Source organism: Globicephala melas, chromosome 6, assembly GCF_963455315.2.
Source record: "Globicephala melas chromosome 6, mGloMel1.2, whole genome shotgun sequence".
Lineage (NCBI taxonomy): Eukaryota > Metazoa > Chordata > Mammalia > Artiodactyla > Delphinidae > Globicephala > Globicephala melas.
In genome coordinates, this window is record NC_083319.1 from 6,504,147 (window position 1) to 6,523,537 (window position 19,391).

The 19,391-nt window shown below is 51.3% G+C and overlaps 1 protein-coding gene across 2 annotated transcripts in view; it reads right to left on the reverse strand.

Annotated features, from left to right (window-relative positions):
• Positions 1 to 5,852: 5,852 nt before the first annotated feature.
• The window catches only part of GPR107 (G protein-coupled receptor 107), a 79,764-nt gene continuing 66,225 nt past the window's right edge, over positions 5,853 to 19,391 (reverse strand). Inside the window, exons 18-19 of one of the 2 annotated variants that reach the window (XR_009564234.2) lie at positions 8,175 to 15,240; positions 5,853 to 7,314 (exon numbers count right to left, since the gene is read on the reverse strand). Coding sequence is in view for 1 of the 2 variants with exons in the window: in XM_030838566.3 (XP_030694426.1) it covers positions 15,144 to 15,240 (97 nt within the window). In the remaining variant the exon portion in view is untranslated. Of the gene's footprint in view, positions 15,241 to 19,391 lie in introns of both variants that reach the window. The other variant, XM_030838566.3, reaches the window with a different exon arrangement.

Sequence of the window (19,391 nt, forward strand, 5' to 3'; positions counted from 1 at the left end):
TGTAATCGCTTGGTTTCACAGCTCACCAACGCTGGCAGAAGGCAGGGTATCCACATGATTTGGGGCTACTTACTGCTGCATGGATAAGTCTGCAAAGCCCCTTCCTCCTAGCAGCTCTGGAGAGCCTGAAGGGCTGTACCTGCTCGGCCTCTGGAGTTTTGCGGAGGGAGCCTGACAGCACCCCCTGGGTCCAGCAAACAGCGGACAGCCATCAACTGTGCATCTTTAAAGCCCTCACTGTCGGGACTTCCCTGGTGGTCCAGTGGTTAAGACTCCGAACTCCCAATGCAGGGGGCCCGGGTTCGACCCCCGGTCAGGGAACTAGATCCCACATGCCGCAACTAAAGATCCCACATGCCGCAACGAAGACCCGGTGCAGCCAAATAAATAAATAAATATTAAAAAATAAAATAAAGCCCTCATTCTCAACGGCCGCTGGGCCATCACTAACATACTGATGTGCAGACCTCACACCCACTCCCCCAGCCCAGGGAAATTCACGCTCCCTCACTGACTGCTGGCCAAGGATGCCTGACCCAGGGCTCCATGCCCAGTGTGGGATCCCTGCCCGCCCTACAAAGCCCAACCCACTGCAGGGGACTCAGACGGGGTCTTCGTGTAGATTCTGGGAATAAAGAGGCAGAATGCTGCAAAGCAGGATGTAGGAAAAGCTCCTCTGGTAGGGGAGGGCACAGGGCTGAGAGTTTGGAGGAGGAGTTCTAGAAGTGTCTTTCCTGGACTCCCCAGCCCCCATCTCTCTGCCCCTTCATCTATAAAAGAATGGCCTCTGCTCCTCCTGTGAAATGCTTCTAGAGCTAGCACGGCCACACGCACCCTCTCGCCCCACAACAGGTTAAGTATGGGCTGGGGGCTGGAGAGGGGACATCCTTCCCCTTCTCGCTCCCACTCTGAGAGCCCATCCAGCAGCACACCTGACCCAAGTCCCAGGTCGCTCCCAGGCTGGGGGCGGGAAGGGCAGATAGGACCTGATGGTCTGTGGAACTTGGCCTCTCTCACCTTCCTGCCCAGCCCACCAGTTACTGCTCCTCGTGGCTCTCTGCCCCACTCCATCTGAAGGACACCTGCCAACAGCAAGCTGACAACAGGGCCCTGCAGGTGACAGAGTGCCCCTCGGGGCCTGGGGCCAGACTGAAAACAACAAACCAGAGGGAGAGACAGGCATAGCTTTTGGCTCCTTCCAAACAGTCTGGTGGCTCAGGGGTGATTTAAGGGCCAGCTTGTCTCCAGGGGTGAGGATGGGCCCTGAGCCTGGAAGGCCGCGGGAGCCAGTGCAGGCTGTGGGGTGGGGGAGGCCCTGTGATGACTTGGCCCCTTATTGCCCGTGTGACCCTAGGTTCTCCCCTGTTCTGCTGCATGGCCAGGTTTCCCGGCAGTTCCCTCCGGAGAAGTAAATACAGCCTTGTTAATAATTCTGTCTGAATCACCCGCCCTCTGGCTGCTCTGTGCTAAGAGTGGTTCATAGGGGCCTGGAGAGACTCATAACGGGGAGGTTAAACACGACTGAAAATCAATGAGGCCACCCTCTAATGGGTTTTATGAGGCCGGAACCAGGAAAAGGCAGAAGCCACAATAGTCGGGGCCACCAATATGCAGGGCGGGCAAAGGAGCCCGCATGCGAATTCCAGAAGGGTTAAACAAGTTTTCTCTCAAAACCAACAAAATCAGCTTTTATCCCGGGCTCAGCCCTGGAAGGCTTGTTGCTTCCAGTCAAAACGCAGAGTGGTGGGTAGGAAGGACTCGCCCCAGGATACAGCACAGCTGGGCTCCAAGTCCTGCACTTGCTGTGTGGCCGTGCGCAGGTCAGTTGCCCCCTGGGACCTCACCTTGGCTGCCTGGTCTATGGAACTGGGCGGGCCCCCTTTCGTGCTCAGTGTTGGGTCTGGGGTCAGGGTTCCTGAAATCCCACCTGGCTGCCTGCCCTCAGGGCATCGGTGATGAATGAATGTCATTAGCAGATTTTCAGGAAGGACACTGTATAAACCATCCCCTCCCTTCCCATGACAGCCCTTCCACCTCTGCTAACTAACCCCTTCTTGTCTCAGAATTCTGCCCCAACATTTTCCAGGGAGCCTTCCAGAACCCTCCAAGGAGACTGCAAAGGTTCCTCAGGGCTTCCTGATCCCTTGTGCATCCCTTCTGTCAGAGCGTCTACCTGCTGGAACACTTCAGAGTAACAGAAAACCTGACCTAAACTGGCTAGAGCATAAAGGGCAATTTGACGCATGTAAATCAGGAGTCCAGCAGTATCTTCAGGCAAGGCTTGATCCCGGCTTATAGGTTATGAGAGGATCTGGGTTTCCTCTCTCCATTTCTGGCTCTGCATCCTCAGTGTTAGGGCCATTCTCAGGAAGGCTCTCCAACCTGCTGCAGGCAGCAGTTTAGGCGTCCCGCCTGGTGTACACATCTTGCTGAAAGTGACCCACTTCCTCCCCACCCTCATCCTGCCAACCATCAATGTAGTGGGGTGGGGAGACAAGGGATGTGCTGATCAGTTTCAATCTCTTGAGGTTCAAGCCTAGAGCTAGGAGTATGGGGTCAGTCTCCTCCAAAACACAAGCCTGAGAAATCTGAGGTCCAGTTTGGGATCGAGAAGAAGAGATAAAAGTGCGAGAGGCAGCCAGGCCATGTCCCCCACATCACTCCTTTGTGCTGTAATTACCAGCGTGCTGGATGATCAGGGTGCAGTCTGACCACATCACTTCCCTGTTAAAACTTGCCTGTGCCTTCCCACTGCCTTCATGGTAAAGGCCAGCCTCCTTAGCAGAGGGCCTCCTGACACAGCCCACATCTGCTTTTCTAGTCTCATCCCTCTCTGCTCCCAACTTCCCACTCATGATTCCAGCTCTACTGGATCCGTCCCAACGTGCCAGGATCTCATCACTGGCCTTAGCACATGCTATTCCCCCCACCCAAACACCTTTCCATCGCTGCCTGCTTCATTGAGCTAATCCATACAAAATGGTACTTCCTCCATGAAGCCCTCCTTGACCTACCCAGGGTTGGGTGCACAGGCTCTGTGTTCCCACAGACACCTCTCAGTTTGGATCACTATTTTTTTAACAGCTTTTGTCAGCTATGATTCACATACCATACAATTCACACATGGAAACTGTACATTTAATGGTTTTTAGTATATTCGTAGTGTTGTACAACCATCATCAACATTTTAGAACATTTTCATCAGTTCAAACAAAAAACACCTCTTCTAAAAAAAAAAAGTGGATATATGTATAACTGATTCACTTTGCTGTACACCTGAAACTAACACAACACTGCAAATCAACTAGACTCCAATAAGAATTAAAAACGGCAGCAGCAAAACTCACCCTTTAGCAGTCACCCCTTGCGAGCCCCCTCCCCCGGCCCCTGGCAACCACTAATCTACTTTCAGTCTCTACAGACTTACCTATTCTGGACATATTATATACATGGAATCGTACAATATGCGGCCTTTGTGTTTTCTTTCATTTAGCAAAATGTTGTCAAGTTTCATCCATGTCGTAACATGTACCAGTACTTCATGCTTTTTTTATTGCTGAATAATATTCCTTTGTATATAGATAGACCACTTTTATTTATCCATTCATCAGTGATGGACATTTGGGTTATTTCCAATTTTAGGCTATCAGGAGTAATGTTTCTATGGATATTTGTATCCAAGTTTTTATGTGGACCTGTGTCTTCATTTCTCTTGGCTGTGTACCTAAGAGCGGAATTGCTGAGTCACATGGTAACTCTACACGTCGTCTTTGGAGGAACCGCCAAACTTTTCTAAAGCAGCTGCAGCATTTTATACATTCCCATCAGCAAGTGTGTAAGGATTTCAATTTCTCCACATCTTCAGCAACACTTGTTGTTATATATTTTTTATTATAGCCACCCTAGTAGTGCGAAGTAGTATCTCACTAATTTTGATTCACTTTTCTCTGGATGTTGAGAGTCTTTTCAGGTGCTTGCTGGCCATCTGTCTATCTTCTTTATAGAAATGGCTATTCAGATGCCAAGACCATTTCAATGGGGTAAGGACAGTCTTATCAACTAACGGTACTGGGAAAACTGGGTATCCACACGCAAGAGAATGAAGCTGGACCCTCATCCTTACGCTATACACAAAAATGAACTCAAAATGGATCAAACTAAACCTAAGACCTAAAAACTCTTAGAAAAAAAAATAAAAGCTTCATGGCATTGGATTTGGCAGTGATTTCTTGGCAACAACAAAATAAATAAATTGGACTTAATCAAAATTTTTAAATTTTGTGCAGCAAAGGACACTATCAAGAGTGAAAATTCATTTGTTATAAAGCAGAAACTAACACACCATTGTAAAGCAATTATACCCCAATAAAGATGTTAAAAAAAAAAAAAGACAAAAATAGGGCTAATTCCTTGGTTCTGGAGCCAAAGAAGAAGAGATAAATCCAAGAGGAACTGGTGAAAGCCATACTCCCATCACATAGTCCCATGTGTGTTCTAGTATCATAACCTTTGTTACTGTGTATGTAATCACCAGTTTACTTGTCAGTCTCCTAGATTGTCAGCAACTTCAGAGCAGGGACCACACTTTATTATCATTATTATTCCTGTGCCTGACATAGTGGCTAATATTTACTAGGTATTTAATAAATGTTTGCTGAATAAAAAAAAAAAGAGTGAAAATTCAACCCACAGAATGGGAGAAAATACTGCAAACCATATATCTGATAAAAGATTAGTATCCAGGGTATATAAAGAATGCCTACAACTCAACAACAAAAAAAACCCAATTCAAAAATGGGCAAAGAGAACTTTGAGGACACAACGCTAAGTGAAATAGGCCAGTCACAATAGACAAGTACTGTGTGATTCCATTTATACGAGGTGTCTAGAGTAGTCAGATTCATAGACAAAGTAGAATGGGGGCGGTGCCAGGGATTTGTGGGGTAGGGGAGAATAAGGAGTTGTGGTTTAGTGGGTGTAGAGTTTCAGTTTTGCAAGATGGAAAGAGTTCTGGAGATTGGTTGCAGAACAATGTGAATGTATTTAACGCGACTGAACCGTACACTTAAAAATAGTTAAGATGATAAATTTATGTATATTTTACCATAATTAAAACTAAACTAAAACTAAAATGAGCTAAGGACTTGAATGGACATTTCTCTGAAGAAGATAAACAAATGGCCAAGAAGCACAGAAAAGATGCTCAACATCACTATTCATGAGGGACATGGAAATCAAGACCACAATGAGATACCAAATCACAGCCACTATGATGGCTATGATAAAACCAAAATAACCTACAAAATAACAAGTGTTGGCAAAGAACACCTGTGGAGAAACTAGAATCCTTGTGCACTGCTAGTGGGAATGTAAAATGGTACACCTGCTGTGGAAAATGGTACGGCAGTTCCTCCAAAATTTAAATACAAAACTACCATATGATCCAGCAATCCACTTCTGGGTATGTACTCAAAAGAGTTGAAAACAGAGACTTGAATAGATATTTGTACACCCACGTTCACAGCAGCACTACTCACAATAACCAAAAAGTGGAAGCAATCCAAGTATTCATCAATGGATGAATGGATAAACAAAATATGGTATGTCTATATATACATGAAATGGAATATTGTTCAGCCTTAAAAAGGAATGAAATTCTGATACAAATCACAGATGAACCTTGAAATTATTATGCTAAGTGAAACACCTATTCAGATCCTTTGCCCATTTAAAAAATGGGTTATCTTTTTATTGAGTTGTAAGAGTTCTTCATATATCCTGGAGACAAGACCATTCTCGGATATACAGTTTGCAAGTATTTGGGTTGTCTTTTCACTTTCCTGATGATGTCCTTTGAAGCACGAAAGTTTTAATTTTCATCAACTCCAGTTTATCTTTTTTCTTTATTGCTTGTCTTTGGTGTCTTATCTAAGAAACCACTGCCTAATAATACAAGGTCACAAAGATTTACTCCTGTGTTTTCTTCTAAGAGTTTTATAGCTTTAAGTGTATGGTTCATTTTGAGGTAGTTTTGGTATATGGTGTGAGGTAGGGCTACAAACTTACTTTTTGCATGTGGATGTCCAGTTGTCCTTAGCAGCATTGGTTGGGAAAAAAAATTCTTTCCAGATTGAATGGTTTTGGAACACTTGCCGAAAATCAACTGACCACAGATATATGGGTTTATTTCAGGACTTTCTATTTTATCTCATTGAGCTCTACATTTATACTTCTATCACTACCACATTCTCTCGATCACTACAGTTTTTTAATAAGTTCTGAAACTGAGAAGGGGAATCCATCAGCTTTGTCCCTCTTTTTCAAGACTGTTCTGGCTACTCCGGATCCCTTGCATTTGCATATGAATTTTAAGATCAGCTTGTGAATTTCTGCAAAGAAACCAGCTGGGATTTGTGTAGGGATCACACTGAATTTGGAGATCGATTTGGGGAGTATTGTCATCTTTAACAATATTGTTTCCTGATCCATGAATATGAGATGGCTATTTATTTAGATCGTCTTTCTTTCAGTGTTTTTGTTTTCAGAATATTAATTTTACACTTCTTCTGTTAAATGTTTTATTCTTTTTGATGCTATTGTAAATGGAAATGCTTTAATTTCATTTTTTGGACTGTTCGTTGCAAGTACATAGAAATAGTTGATTTCTGTATATTGACCATGCATCCTCCTTGCTTGCTTTTGCACCTCTATGCTTAACACAGCAGGCAGGCACTCGGCCAAGGCATGGCAAAGGCTGGGAGTGGGGCAAGACTGGAGGTCAGGCCACCAGCTGCAAGGCAGCAGCTGATGTTGTAATCCGGGTTACGGGTGAGTGTGGCTGGCCTGGCTAGTGGCAGTGGGGAGAGAGAAGTGGGTAGGCTTGAGCCACAGGACTGGGATGGGGTGAGGGAAAGGGAGTGTCAAGGATAAGGCCCAAGTTTTTGGCCTGGATCACATTTACTAGGATTGGGGAGGGGACGTGGTCATTTCATTCTGAGAGTGTAGCTTTGAAGTGCCTTTAAAACAGTCCAGGGACTTCCCTGGCGGGCCAGTGGTTAAGACTCCATGCTTCCACTGCAGGGGGCACGGGTTCGATCCCCGGTCAGGGAATTAAGATCCCGCATGCCACGCGGCGCGGCCAAAAAAACAAAAAACAAACAGTCCAGGAGGCAGCTGGATAAACCGTAAGTAGCTCAGGACAGTTCTAGGCTGGGAATACGATCCTGGGTGTCAGAGAGCAGAAGAGAGCTGGGGCAGTGCCGAGGAGCCCAACACCGAAGGGCTGGGCGCAGGAAGCCGACTGTGGCCAAGCAGCTGGAGAGAGAAGGAAAACTACCGGAAGTCTAACCTGGCTGGCGTGGAATTCCGAGGAGGGAGGCAGTGGGTGCAAGGTGATGTGGCCAAGGGTGAAAGGGGAGGGGTCCCACTGTGCCACAGGCTGCTACAGTCACGGCAGGTAATAACCAAGCCCCAGAGGCTGCAGGAGACTTTGGCCGGTGGAACCCGACCGCAGTGAGTTGGGGGTACTGGAGGGGAAAGAGGCAGACCAGAGAAGTTCGCCCTGTAAGTGGGGGGCAGGGGCTGCAGCTTGGCCTAGGGAGATTTGTTTTTTTTTAATGGGAAGAAAACTTGACCAAGCAGTACTGCTGATGCGAAGGGGCCAGTTAAAATGGAAAGGGTGGGAGGAAGCAGGGGCAGCAGTCATGCGCTCAACCCTCCCCCACGCACCCCCCCTCACTGCTCTCCCATCACGCGGTGGAAACCAGGCTCGCATCATTTTGCGCTGTGGTCCTGCAAACACTAGTGCGTTGAGGAGTGCAGCCCTCGGTGAGGCTTGCAGCCTAGAGCCCGGGCCCTGAATGAGACGCGTGCTGAGTGCATAAACAAGACTTAAGCTCGGTTGGTTCTGCAGATGTTTCCATGAGCAGATTCCTTGTTTTTTATGAAAGTCAGCAACCCTGGCAAACTGGGAAGGAGCAGTGCAGGGTGCAGCTCCTGCAAGGGGCACACTGACCCCCTAAAATCCAGCCCCCAAACCGCTGAGGCAGCTTCTCCCCACGTGGTGGGGCCAGGCCAGCTCTAGGGCTGGATGGATGCTCGGAAACGCCTGTTGTGCACGCAGCTCGGGCGCAGGTCTGCGGGAAGAAAGTCCAGCACTTTCTCACCCCACTTACCAGCCTCACTGTCGAGTAGCCTGAGGGACTGCGCAGCTCTCAACCTGCCGACCTGACAGATCCCTGGGGAAGGGCAGGGCGCCCGAAGGCGGCTGCCACAGGAAAGGAGCCCACGTGGGCGTCGGGAGGACTCCACAGGGTCCCAAGGGCCGTCGGCCGCTCTCAGCAGGTAGATCTGGGTCAGCTGTCTGCTGCCCACTTGGTCTGCTCTTCCGGCTCATTAGAGAAACCAGAAGGCGAGTGAGCTGTGGTCGGACCCACTGGCACAGGCCTTCCTGACCCTGAGCGGCACTGGAGGTGCAGGGTCCTCGGCCCGCGAAGTTCACAGGTTGTCAGCCCGGACGGCTGCATTTCTAACGGGGGAGGAGGAAGCCAAGGCTGATGGAGGGGAGCAGCTCAGCTGGCCCGCTGGCACCCCTCACCGGATTACCACTGCAACCCTGCCAGGCAGGCCCAGAGTCAGGACGCCGTCTCGCTGCTGTGTGACCAGCAGGAGTCTGCACGGGTGGGTGCTCGACGCACCCCCCTGAATGACTGGGGCAAGTCTCAAGAAGGGAGCTGGGTTACACCAGCGGTTCTCAAGGTGTGACCTGGGACCAGCCGAGGTGGCATCACCCGGGAGCTTGTTAGCAATGCAACGTCTCAGGCCCCGCAAGAGACCTATTGAATCAGAAGCCCTGGGCCCTCCGGGGACTCTGATGCTTGCTCCAGTTTGTGAAGTACTGGATTAGACGGTCCCCAGGTCCTTCCCACACCTTTCCTCAGCTGTCCCCTTCCTGGGTGGCCTCAGCATCTCTCATCCTTGAGAGTCTCACCCGATTCCTGGGCTCTACTCTTGGAATGCCCTGTCCCCGCTCCTGAGGCTTCTCTCCATGGACACCCTGGGTAACCCAAGGCCTCTGCAGAGTCAGGAAGGAGCTGCGGGTGAGGCATGGCCGGTAACTGGAAAGCCCAGGGGAAACGACATGGACTCTGAGGCCCTTCATTCCGAGCTTCTGGGATGCTGTGAACTGAGGATCATTCTAACGTTACTGTAAACACAGCAACAGTACCCGATAGAGCTCCAGGCCAGGCCCCTAACTTAATCCTCATCACCACACCAAGGCTGGAGTCAGGAGACCTGGGTTCTCACCTCAGCTCTGATACCTACTGGCTGGGGGAGGGGGGGGCACAACCCTCTCTACGCCCCCATTTTTTGCAGCTTTAAAGCCAGGGCTTTGGATGGACAAATCACAGACAGTCTCCTGAGTGGAAGAAGCCATACAAGGAAGTGTGATTCCACTCACGTGAAGTTCTAGAATAAACTAACCTACAGCGTAGAAATCAGAGCAGCGGCTGTGGTAGTTCTGGACAGGGGGTGGTTTTGACTGAGAAGGGGCACAGGGGACTTTATGGGGTGATGGAAATGTTCCATCTCACTTATTGCAGAGGCTTCAGAACTGTATATACACTTGTCAAAACTCATCCAACTACACGCTTAAAGGGTAAATTTTACTGTATGTGAGTTACACCTCAATTTAAAACATTCCTAGTAAAATAAGGGGTTTGGGATTGGAGGACTTCCAAAAATGCTTTGAGTCTGAAATCTTGGATTTCTCTGATTCTGATGTGGGAACACCAGCAGGGTTATCTGATGACCAACATCGTAAGAGGGTGAACCCGAGCCTGTCACAGGGTAGGCTTTACCCCAAGTCTCTGCCGTCATCTCCCCTCAAATGGCAGCAGTGCCCAGGCCCTGACTCAGAGAGCAACCCCTGTCCCCAGTGGAGGCAGGACATCAGTCAACTACAACTGATCTTCAGTTTGTTCCAAAACAAAGCCTCTGGAGTTGAAGCCACGTCTGAGTTTCAATGGCAGCTGAGACACAGGGAGCTTCTCTAGTAGGTGTCACTCTTGCCAGTGGGAGCGAGTGGGAGGCAATTAACTAATTTAATGAACAAAAATCACAAAGGAAAGAATTATAAGGGGGGAGGGGGGCGGAGAGACAGCAGGCAGCAGTTGGCAACGCCCTCGGATTACAAACATACGTTCCTGTCACAGAATCTTTATTTTACATGTTTGCATCACAGCAGGAGAACCCGTCCCCTACATCACCCGGATCGGAACCTCCACCCGGCAGATGTTCACATAAACACTCTTCAGTGACCATCAGTGTTTAAAAAAAAAGTACTGAAAACTCCTGCTGCATCCCAATCTAACCTGGAAAGCAAAGAATATTTACAGACATTTTCTCCCCCAAATGAAACTTATTTCTGGATTGGATGTGTCTGAGTTCTTCTGAGGTCACATGACTAGGCAAATCCAATTTACCATCCGCAAAGGCTGCTTAAGGCATCAAGAAGCCCCCTTGTGTGGACAGGATTTTTGGACCCTTTTGTAATAAGTGTCTTAAACACTAAGAAGGCTGACTGCCTGGCCCCCTGACTGGTTTGGCTGCCCACCCCGAAGTCTCAAACCCCGCCCCAAGATAAGCTTGCTGTCTGGGGGCGAGCTATCTCTTCTGTCTCACCTTGACCTTTACTGACTTTATCCGCACTCCTTCCCAAACGGCCCGCCTGCAGACTTCCTGCCAGTAGGTCCCAAAGGTCCTTGACACAACACAACCAAATCCTCGCTCCTGCACCTCCCCGCCCCGCCCCACCGAGTGCTTTCTGCACAGTCTCTCGGAGGATGTGCGTGTCCATGTCCTAGCAACGAGCCACTGAAAAACATTATATTTCAAGCATAAGCCGTGCAGAGAGGGCAGATGCATCGCCAGGCGACAGAAGGGCCCTGGGGGGAATGTCCGGCTTGCCAATCAGTAACTACATTCCAGGTCGTAGTGACAAGTATTAGCATCAACTCAGGTGGAGCTCTTGTACGACCTCCTGCCAGAAACACCCTAGAGAAAACTGGAGTAAAGGGCAGATCTTCTAGAACGTCTGGTATGGTTTTTGATACACCAAGAGGTATCAAGTTAAAGTCTAACTTAACTTCTTCCGTGGGGAATTCTCTTCCGTGGGGAAGAGAAAAGAAAGCAGCAGGCCACAGGCGTCCTGGGCTCAGCGTGTTGGGAATCTGCTGAAGGTCAGGCGTGGGTCAGGGGAGCAAGGGTGAGGTGTGGAGTGCAGAGCAGGAGGAGGAGGGGGCGAGGATCCGTGTCCTCTGAACGAGCTGCTCGGCAGCAGGAAGCACCAACAGTCCCACTGCTCTACGGGGTGTACAGAGCAGGGCCAATAACCCATCAGACTGTCTCGGTCCTAGAAGCCTCCCTCGAAGGAAATGCTCCAGGATGGCAGAGATGGCCAGAGCCACTCACAATTAAAACTGGCATCTTTGACACTGTTCCTTGGTCGGTACAGACTAAAATAAGACATACATCTCCGTGCAGGGGCAGAAGATCATATACGGTCCAAAGCAGTAATATGTGCTCTTGGGATAAAATTCTTAGCTTGGAAAATACATCCTTCACACAGCTGCTGGGAGAAAATGCTGCAATGCACCACAGGCTTCAGCCCGTATTCCCAGACTGAGCCCATGTGGAACTGATGGGCGAGGGCCAAGGCGAGGAAAGAGAAGGAGATGGGGGGGGAGGGGGAAGGAGGGGGGGAGGAGGGGAGGAAGGGGGGAAGAGGGAGGGGGGAGGAGAGCATCCTGTGGCGAGATCGCAATGAGGGAGGGGACGCCTTGCCGAGGCAGCCCCGTGGAGTGCACTTATGAAGAGACTGGTGCCGCCTTGGCTGGCTGGACATGTCCAGGGGAAAAAAAAGCTGGAAATTTTACTCTAAAGTGGTTTCTTGAAAGAAAACTGAACAGACTCAGGCTATGATCTGAGAAACCATCTTTTACACCAAAGCAAGCTTCTCTTTACAAGAGGAGCCAGCAGGAGTATTCAGCGGAGGCACTGCTGCTAAAACGTTGAAGTATTGCGGGACCAAGAAACAGGCTGATGGAGTCTTTCGCCACTGTTAAGAGCCAGGATTAAGAGATCAGTGATTGTTCTTGTGGTCCGAGAAGTAATTTTCTAGCAAAACACACACACTCTATCAAAGGAAAACAGATCCTTTACTTGCTAAAGTTTCACAGCCAGCGGCACCTCCAGTCCACGGCCGGATTCTCAGAGGAAGTACGTGTATTTCGCGTAGGCAGAAACGGGGAGCAGCACAAAGCGAAGCTATAAATACCACCGATCGTTCTATGATGTGCACCGATCCTTTCTGCCCAATCCCTGAAGTACTGAGAGGGCTTAACCATTCAAACACTGCATCACCGTGAGCCCAAGGGGACTGTGAAAATCAGGCTGCAGGAAGCGGGCTGTCAGCTGGGGAAGCACCTTGGCTTTAGCCCCCAATCAGTCATCTTTACGCAGGAGTAGAGCTGAATGCTGCTTACTGCCATCAAGTCACAGAGCAAGAGAACAGGATGAAGAGCTTAAATAATTTTGGAAAAACTTGAACCACCACCTATTTTCCCAGTCTTGGGCTGGGGGTTTGATTTCTCTTGATCAGCCGCCTGCCTTTAAACCTTCTGCCAGTTAAAATATAGGACGTGGGCAGACGACCCGTTTGCTAGGAAGCCTGCGGCCTGCCTTTATTTCTAATCCACTAACTTATCTCATCTGTACCTTCCGGTTCCAGAAGGGTCAGCACTGTAAAACTGCAGCCTCTCAGCCATTCTGCGAGCCTAGAGGTGCCGCGTGGGATTTGAAGACCACCCGGTACCACAGAGAAGCCCAGCCCTCTGGCTCATGCCCTCCTGTGACCGCTGGGGCCCGGGGACCTCAGAGCAGGAAGGCTGAGCAGGGGCCGGTGCCAGCCCACATGCACACCCTCATCTTCATTTACTCGCTTCCCCGCTTCCAGCACATGAAGTGAGGACACCTCTGTGGAGACCCTTTCGTGTGTGCGCGTGTGTGCGCGTGTGTGCGCGCGCGCGCGTTTCCTCAAACCTTTGGTTCTTGCCAAGAGGTCTACGGCCTAGTCGAGAACATCTGCTTGCAGGACAAACAGCAAACACGTCCCTCGGAGGGAAGCACCAAAGGAAGTTTCGGCCACAGTATGCGACACATCTCTTAATCACTGGGATGGTGTTCACGTCAGGAAAACAAAGTCTGAAAAATACTCCCGTCCTCCCTGCCACTTCCTTCTCCTGTCACACAGCTCCCAGATTACTTAAAAGACAAAAAAAGGCCCTTAGATGAATACTTGGGGCCTATTTCCTCGCTCCTGAAGATGGGAAGACACACGAACCCTTCCCTAAAACATCTGCGGAGAGGTGGGCAGCAGCAGCCTTGGAAGACGCTGGTCGTCCTCCTCACTCAGCCAGGACCGAGCCCCTGTGGAGGTGGCCCTGGGCAGAGCACAGAGGGCTCATCGAAGCGCATAGAAAGGACACCTGCTTCCTCACTGGTCATTTAGGAAGTGACAATGGTACAGGAGAGGGAAAATAACTGTTTTCTGAGTAAAGACACTTCAGGTTCCCAAACCGGGCATACTGAGCGGCACCCCTAAATCTTGTGGCTTCTGATCGACCCTTCCAAGTCAGAGGTAAGAGAATAACCACCGGCCACCGTCACCATCCAGCACCCAGGAGGCAGGCCAGGAGGTCGGGGGGGGGCTCGGGCTCCTGACGCGCGTGGGCACTGGGAGCTACCCCGCCCGGCTGGGACCCCACGCTCCAGGGAGCTTGCCTGATGCAGTGTTTCAGTCCCCATCTCAGGCTCCGGCAGCCAAAGCCTTAGTAGGAAATGAGCGGAAAGCCCTGCTATGCCCTCCGTCACAGGGAACCTTCTGAGCTTGTCCCAATACTCGGATGACTTGGCTACGAGCTGCAGTACTGCTCACCTCAGGCAATCTATCCGTGTTCCTCTCCAAGCTCTGAAAGTTTGGAAGGGAACCTCACTGAGCTTCTGTGAAAGATCTCATCATCCCCACACCCCAGAGTAAACCTGCTAATCACCCTCACCTTCTTCGCATACTTACTCTTGGAATACAGGGACAAGGTCTGCTGCATTCCTCCCTTTAGAAGTCCTACCTGGCTACAGGGAAAGCTTTGTCATGATGACGACGTGCCTTAAGGATCTGCTTCGACATGATCCTTTCTGCCCCCAGCTGCTCCTTAAGGACAAGTCCTTCCCATTTCCCCGTATTCTGATCACACAAAATAGATGCAGCTGCGAGAAGAGAGGGAAGAGAGGGCCGCCAGAGATGGTGCTGCTCTGCGCCGTCGGGGGGACCAGACGTTCAGGGAAATCCTACAGGAGGCGGCTTTTCGAGCTTAAAAACACACTTTCGTCCATCCATTAGGTAACACAGAACACACTTCAGTCAAGAGAACCATTTGCCACCACCAGGGCCTTGACTCTTGACACCGTAGCCCTCGGACGACTGTCGCTCCTGGTCACTTTCAGAATCCGGGATGAAGGTCTGGGGCGACATTCAGGGTCGGAAATCCTGGGGCACTCTCTTAATACTAAATTGGGTTTTGACTTTGCTTTCTAAAATAACCTGATCTCACTCGTTTTTTGTCCCCAAGACGCAGCGATGCTCACCTCTCCCTTCTTTGTGAGCCCCCGTGCCCCACTCGACATCTGCTTGTTTCCTAAAGCCCCTTCCCGTGCCCTGAACGGCTGCAGACACACCACCACCTACCATGCCCCATCCACCAACACTCCGCTGCTACACACTGGGTCACACTGCACCTACCTGAAGAGTTCCCAATTTAAAATATAGAGATTAAAAACAAGGTCTTCCTTTTACCCTCCTCCTCTCACACCCCCTACCCAGCACTCCCACCTGAAGGAGAATTCTAGCTGCCTATCACCAGCCACAGATCCGGCTCCAGAAAAGAGTGAAAAGTTAGGCTTCCGTGGCAACTGCTCCCAGCCACGTGCTCTGCGGTGTCACCGTCGGGAGGGCCGACCTCTCTCGCCGACCAACAGGACTACGAATAAACCGTTTCCTTTGACAGTGCCGCCTCGGAGCTCCTCCATCACGCGCTGCCTTCCCACTCACCCTGCGGCTCCACCGAGCCATTGGTCACCTTCTTGACTTTCTTCATATTCTCCATCACCCCTGACGTGGTCACTCTGAATGAGGGAAAAAACGAGGAAAACCTCAGTCTTAAAGTAAAAGGCCGTCTTCACCACAGCACAGTGGCAGCCAGGGGTAAAGGGTGTTGGCTCTGGAATCAGACACACGTGGGTTCAAATCCTGACCCGCCCTTTACTAGCTGTGTAATCTTGCCCAAGTCACGTGACCTCCCTGTGCTGCAGGAGAAACACAGTCCCCACTTTCCAAAACTGTCGTGAGGGAGAAACGAGATTCTCTGTCCTGCCCAGTCACTACATACCAGCTGTTATCACAACCAGCATTCATCTCTTTCTTTTTGTCACAAATTTTTATGTTACGTATATACACTAGTCACAATTATGACACCAGTATCTGTATCATAATTAACATTCTGAAAAAAAGCTAATCAGCTGTAGATGTTTACACTAACCAGCCACAGTGGATCATTTCTGAGTCCTGGGACAGAACCACAGGTTTAGAGGAACTTTCTGGGCCCAAAGATTCTTTGACCGTTAGAGACAGAGAGTGACTCACGACATCTCCTGAGAAGGTGGGGGTCTATGAGAAGACAGCCTCTTGCCTCACAAAATGTGAGCTAGACAGATTCTAAGGATCTGGGTATCCATGACACAACTGAGCGGCTCCGTAGCAGGAAACACCAAGCCGATACTGAACTCCACCTGCTAGGCGGAGCACAGGGGATTTTCAGGGCAGCAAAATGACTCTGTATGATTCTATTATATAATGGTGGGTACACATCTGTCCAAACCCACACAGCGTACAGCACCAGGAGTGAGCCTACTGTAAACTACGGGCTCTGGATGATAATACGTCCATACAGGCTCATCAGTTGTAAGGAACGTACTACTGTGGACAGGGGATGCTGATAATGGAGGCAGCTATGCGTGTGTGGGGCGGGGGCATATGCGAAGTATCTGTACCCTCTGTTCAATTTTGTTCAATGTTATGAACCTAAAACTGTTCTACAAAATAAAGTGTTAGAAACAAACACCCCTGGCCCAGCATCTCCCTAAGGACTCTAGGAAGCAAGGAGGCACCTATGTTTCTCCATCGCGGACCAACAGGAATTTCCTAATCAGTAAAATAAATTCAATCAATCATTCCAACAGACTCTCTCCAAGGACCGTACCTATCCCCCGCACCAATTCCCAAATCCTGCTACTTACAAATGGCGACTCAGTGGCCCTACATGTGACATCTAGAGTTTGTCCAGCTGGACCTAACAGTATATAAATTATTTTATTTGAGTAAGGAAAGAAAATTTTTTCTCCCTTCTTTCCTGCCACCAGCTGCTGCTGTGACCAAGCCCCAAAGCCATCCAGTCCTCCCCAGAGTTGGGGCTTTTCTCAAACAAGAGTCCTCTGGACTCATGCGTTATCTGTACTTCTGGTAAAGCCAGGACAAAGTATGCTGCAGGTAGGTGGTTCTTGTGGGAACTGAGGGATCCCTGCAGAGGCTGTGGCTGAGTATAAATGCAGCCCCCAGACAAAGGGAACACCAACTGAGAGAACCCAGCATCACTTCCTGCCAGCCGGTGCCCGTCTCGGGCCTGACCTCACCAGGAAGCGCTCACACTTCTCCCAGGAGAAATCCATGCACCCAGGGCAGCTTCTAAAGGAACCTTCTCCAGACTAGGACACGGGCACCACAAGCCTTTCCAGCCCCAGCAGAGCAACCCCTATGCGCCTCCAAACCTGTCGATGTAAGGGAAGAAGTACAACCTCGAGTCTTCCAGAAACACTCCTGGCAACAGCCGGCGGATCGTGTGGCTACTGCCCCAGGTTGAAAAGGACAAGGAGGCGGCCAACCCGCGCGGACGCGGAGGGCAGAGCACAGGCGCCGCGACCCAAGGGCGGCTCGGAGAGCGGGCCTGGGAAAACCTCTGCTCCCTTTCCTTCCCTAAGGAAACACTCCTTGCCAGATGGTGGCCCAACTGAGAAAACAACATTCACTCTGTCAGGCCGGGCCTGGGGCAAGGACAGAGAGCTGGAACTGGTGCTCCCAGGGAGCCCACTGCCCAGCAGAAGGGACGGTCTTCCAGACGGACACGCAGAGCCACTTCACACAGACAGGATGGGGGTGCCAGGGTGCAGGTGTGACGACGGCTTGGGGTGAGAAGAGTCACCTCCTGTGTTGAAAGACAGGAGCAGCAGCGAGATGGAGGAGAGGGGGGAGGGCAGGGGAGTTTCTGAAAAGAAATCTAACAAGAAAAGGCTTGGAGGAAACACAAGAAAGCTCCCCGACAGTCAGGGAGTGCTAAGAAGCTGCTGGTGAAGGCACGTGGCAGGAGAGTCGAGGATGGGCACGTGGGGGGCTGTGGACGGCCTTCCGTGCCGTGTCACCGGGGTGGGCGTGACACTTATACCTGGGTTCTCGGGCCTGGCTCCAGCAGGATCCAGGGGAGTCAAAAAAGCACAGAGACACCTGAACCCCCAACATTCAGAATCTAGTCTCCGGGGAGGAGCCAGGGTATCCTCTTGAAAAACAGTCTACAGGTGATTCGGGTAGCTGAGGAGAATGGACGGGAAGGGAAGAAGATGGGAGGTGAGGACATCGGCCACACGAGGGCAGGGCACCAGGATAAAGTGGGGAGAGGGCGGGAGACACGACATTAAGCCTCCAAGAAGTGGTCACTCACCCCACACAGGCCGAGGGAGAGGGAGGCATTTAGGCCAAGACCCATATTCTGCTGACAGCGACTGGGTGGATGCCGAAGCCCACAGGGTATGCAGGGGAGAGGCAAGCTTGGGGTGACAGGTGGACAGAGGGGCCCGAAGCTCAGGACAGGCAAGGGGGCTGGAGCTGGAGACTGCGGAGCGGTGAGTGAGCGGAGTGGAGGCGCCCCGGCTGCGGGGTGAGGGGTGCGTGGGCACAGAAGGGCGGCACGGGCGGAGCCAGCGATGATGGGATGTGGTGTGAGGCTGGACGGGCGCTGTGCCCTGGCTCCCCAGTGAAGCCTCTGGGAAGTGAGAGGGGTGCCAGCTGGAGGAGACGGAGGAGGAGACCGTGGTCAGACTGACGCCCAGGAGCCTCCCGGGCAGGAGGCGGCGCTTTGGCAACTTCACAGCTCCACGCACACCCCCCTGCACGCCCTGGTTTCAGTACAAACACTGAATGGGGACAAAGAGCCGCAGAGCCGCCCTCGGAGCAGCGCCCCGCACTACACACAACCTGCGCAGAGGCCCCCGTGTGGCGCAGAAAGACACCGGACAAAGCTCAGGTCGAGCACCGAGCAGCGGTGACGTTCAGCCTAAACTCAAACCCCAGGGATGCGAATGCAGGCGCAGCCCCTGGAGCCGCCCAGGCGGGGAGAGCCCGGTCCCCAGAGGGCAAGGCCTGCCCTTCCTGCCTCTGCCCATCCCAGCCCTGCCTGACCTCTCGCCCTCTGCTGAGATGCCTTTCTGTGGCTCCAGACACACACCTCTATCGCAGCGCCGTCTACACTCTGTCATGCTGGTCCCGCAGGAGCCTGGGGGATTCGGCACCGGCTGCTGTCCGGAACCACCTGTAGGGCTGACAGAGCGCTCATACCAGCGCGAGTAGACTCGGTGCCCGGGCCAAGCCAGCCTCTCTGGCTGCCAAGTCCCACGCTGCTTCCAGCAGAAGCTGTCCTGCCCTCAGGGCCTGCTCAACTTTTTTGAGCCGAGGTGGCCACTCCTGACTTCAAGAGGACACTGGCCCCAGGGTCAGCAGCTCCTGAGCCGGTCTGAGGCAAGGCGCCACAGTGCTAAGCCGACAGAGGGGCTCCCAGGGGGATGGGTCCAGGGGAGCGTGGAGGATAGAGAAGACAGTGGAGCAGAGAGGTGCCCAGAGGAGGGGGGCTCCAGCGGAGACGGGGGGAGCGGACGGACCCAGCTGCCTCCCGCTTTCCTTCTACCCCTATGTGGTGACCTCTCTTTTCCTTGTAGAGGCCTGAGTCTCGTGTTTGCAACCAACAGGGCCCTAATGAATACGGGAAAGACGAGAAAGGGGGCTTCAGGTCCCCACTGCTCCTTCTGCCACACGAGACTGCCGTCAACTGTGGCCGAAGTGGCACACGGATGCATCTGTTTCTGTAACCAACCTAAATCTAAATGCTAACCATCTCTGGACTTGAAATGTGGAGAGGCTTGGTTAAGAGACAATTCTATTAGTCTCCAACCTCTGT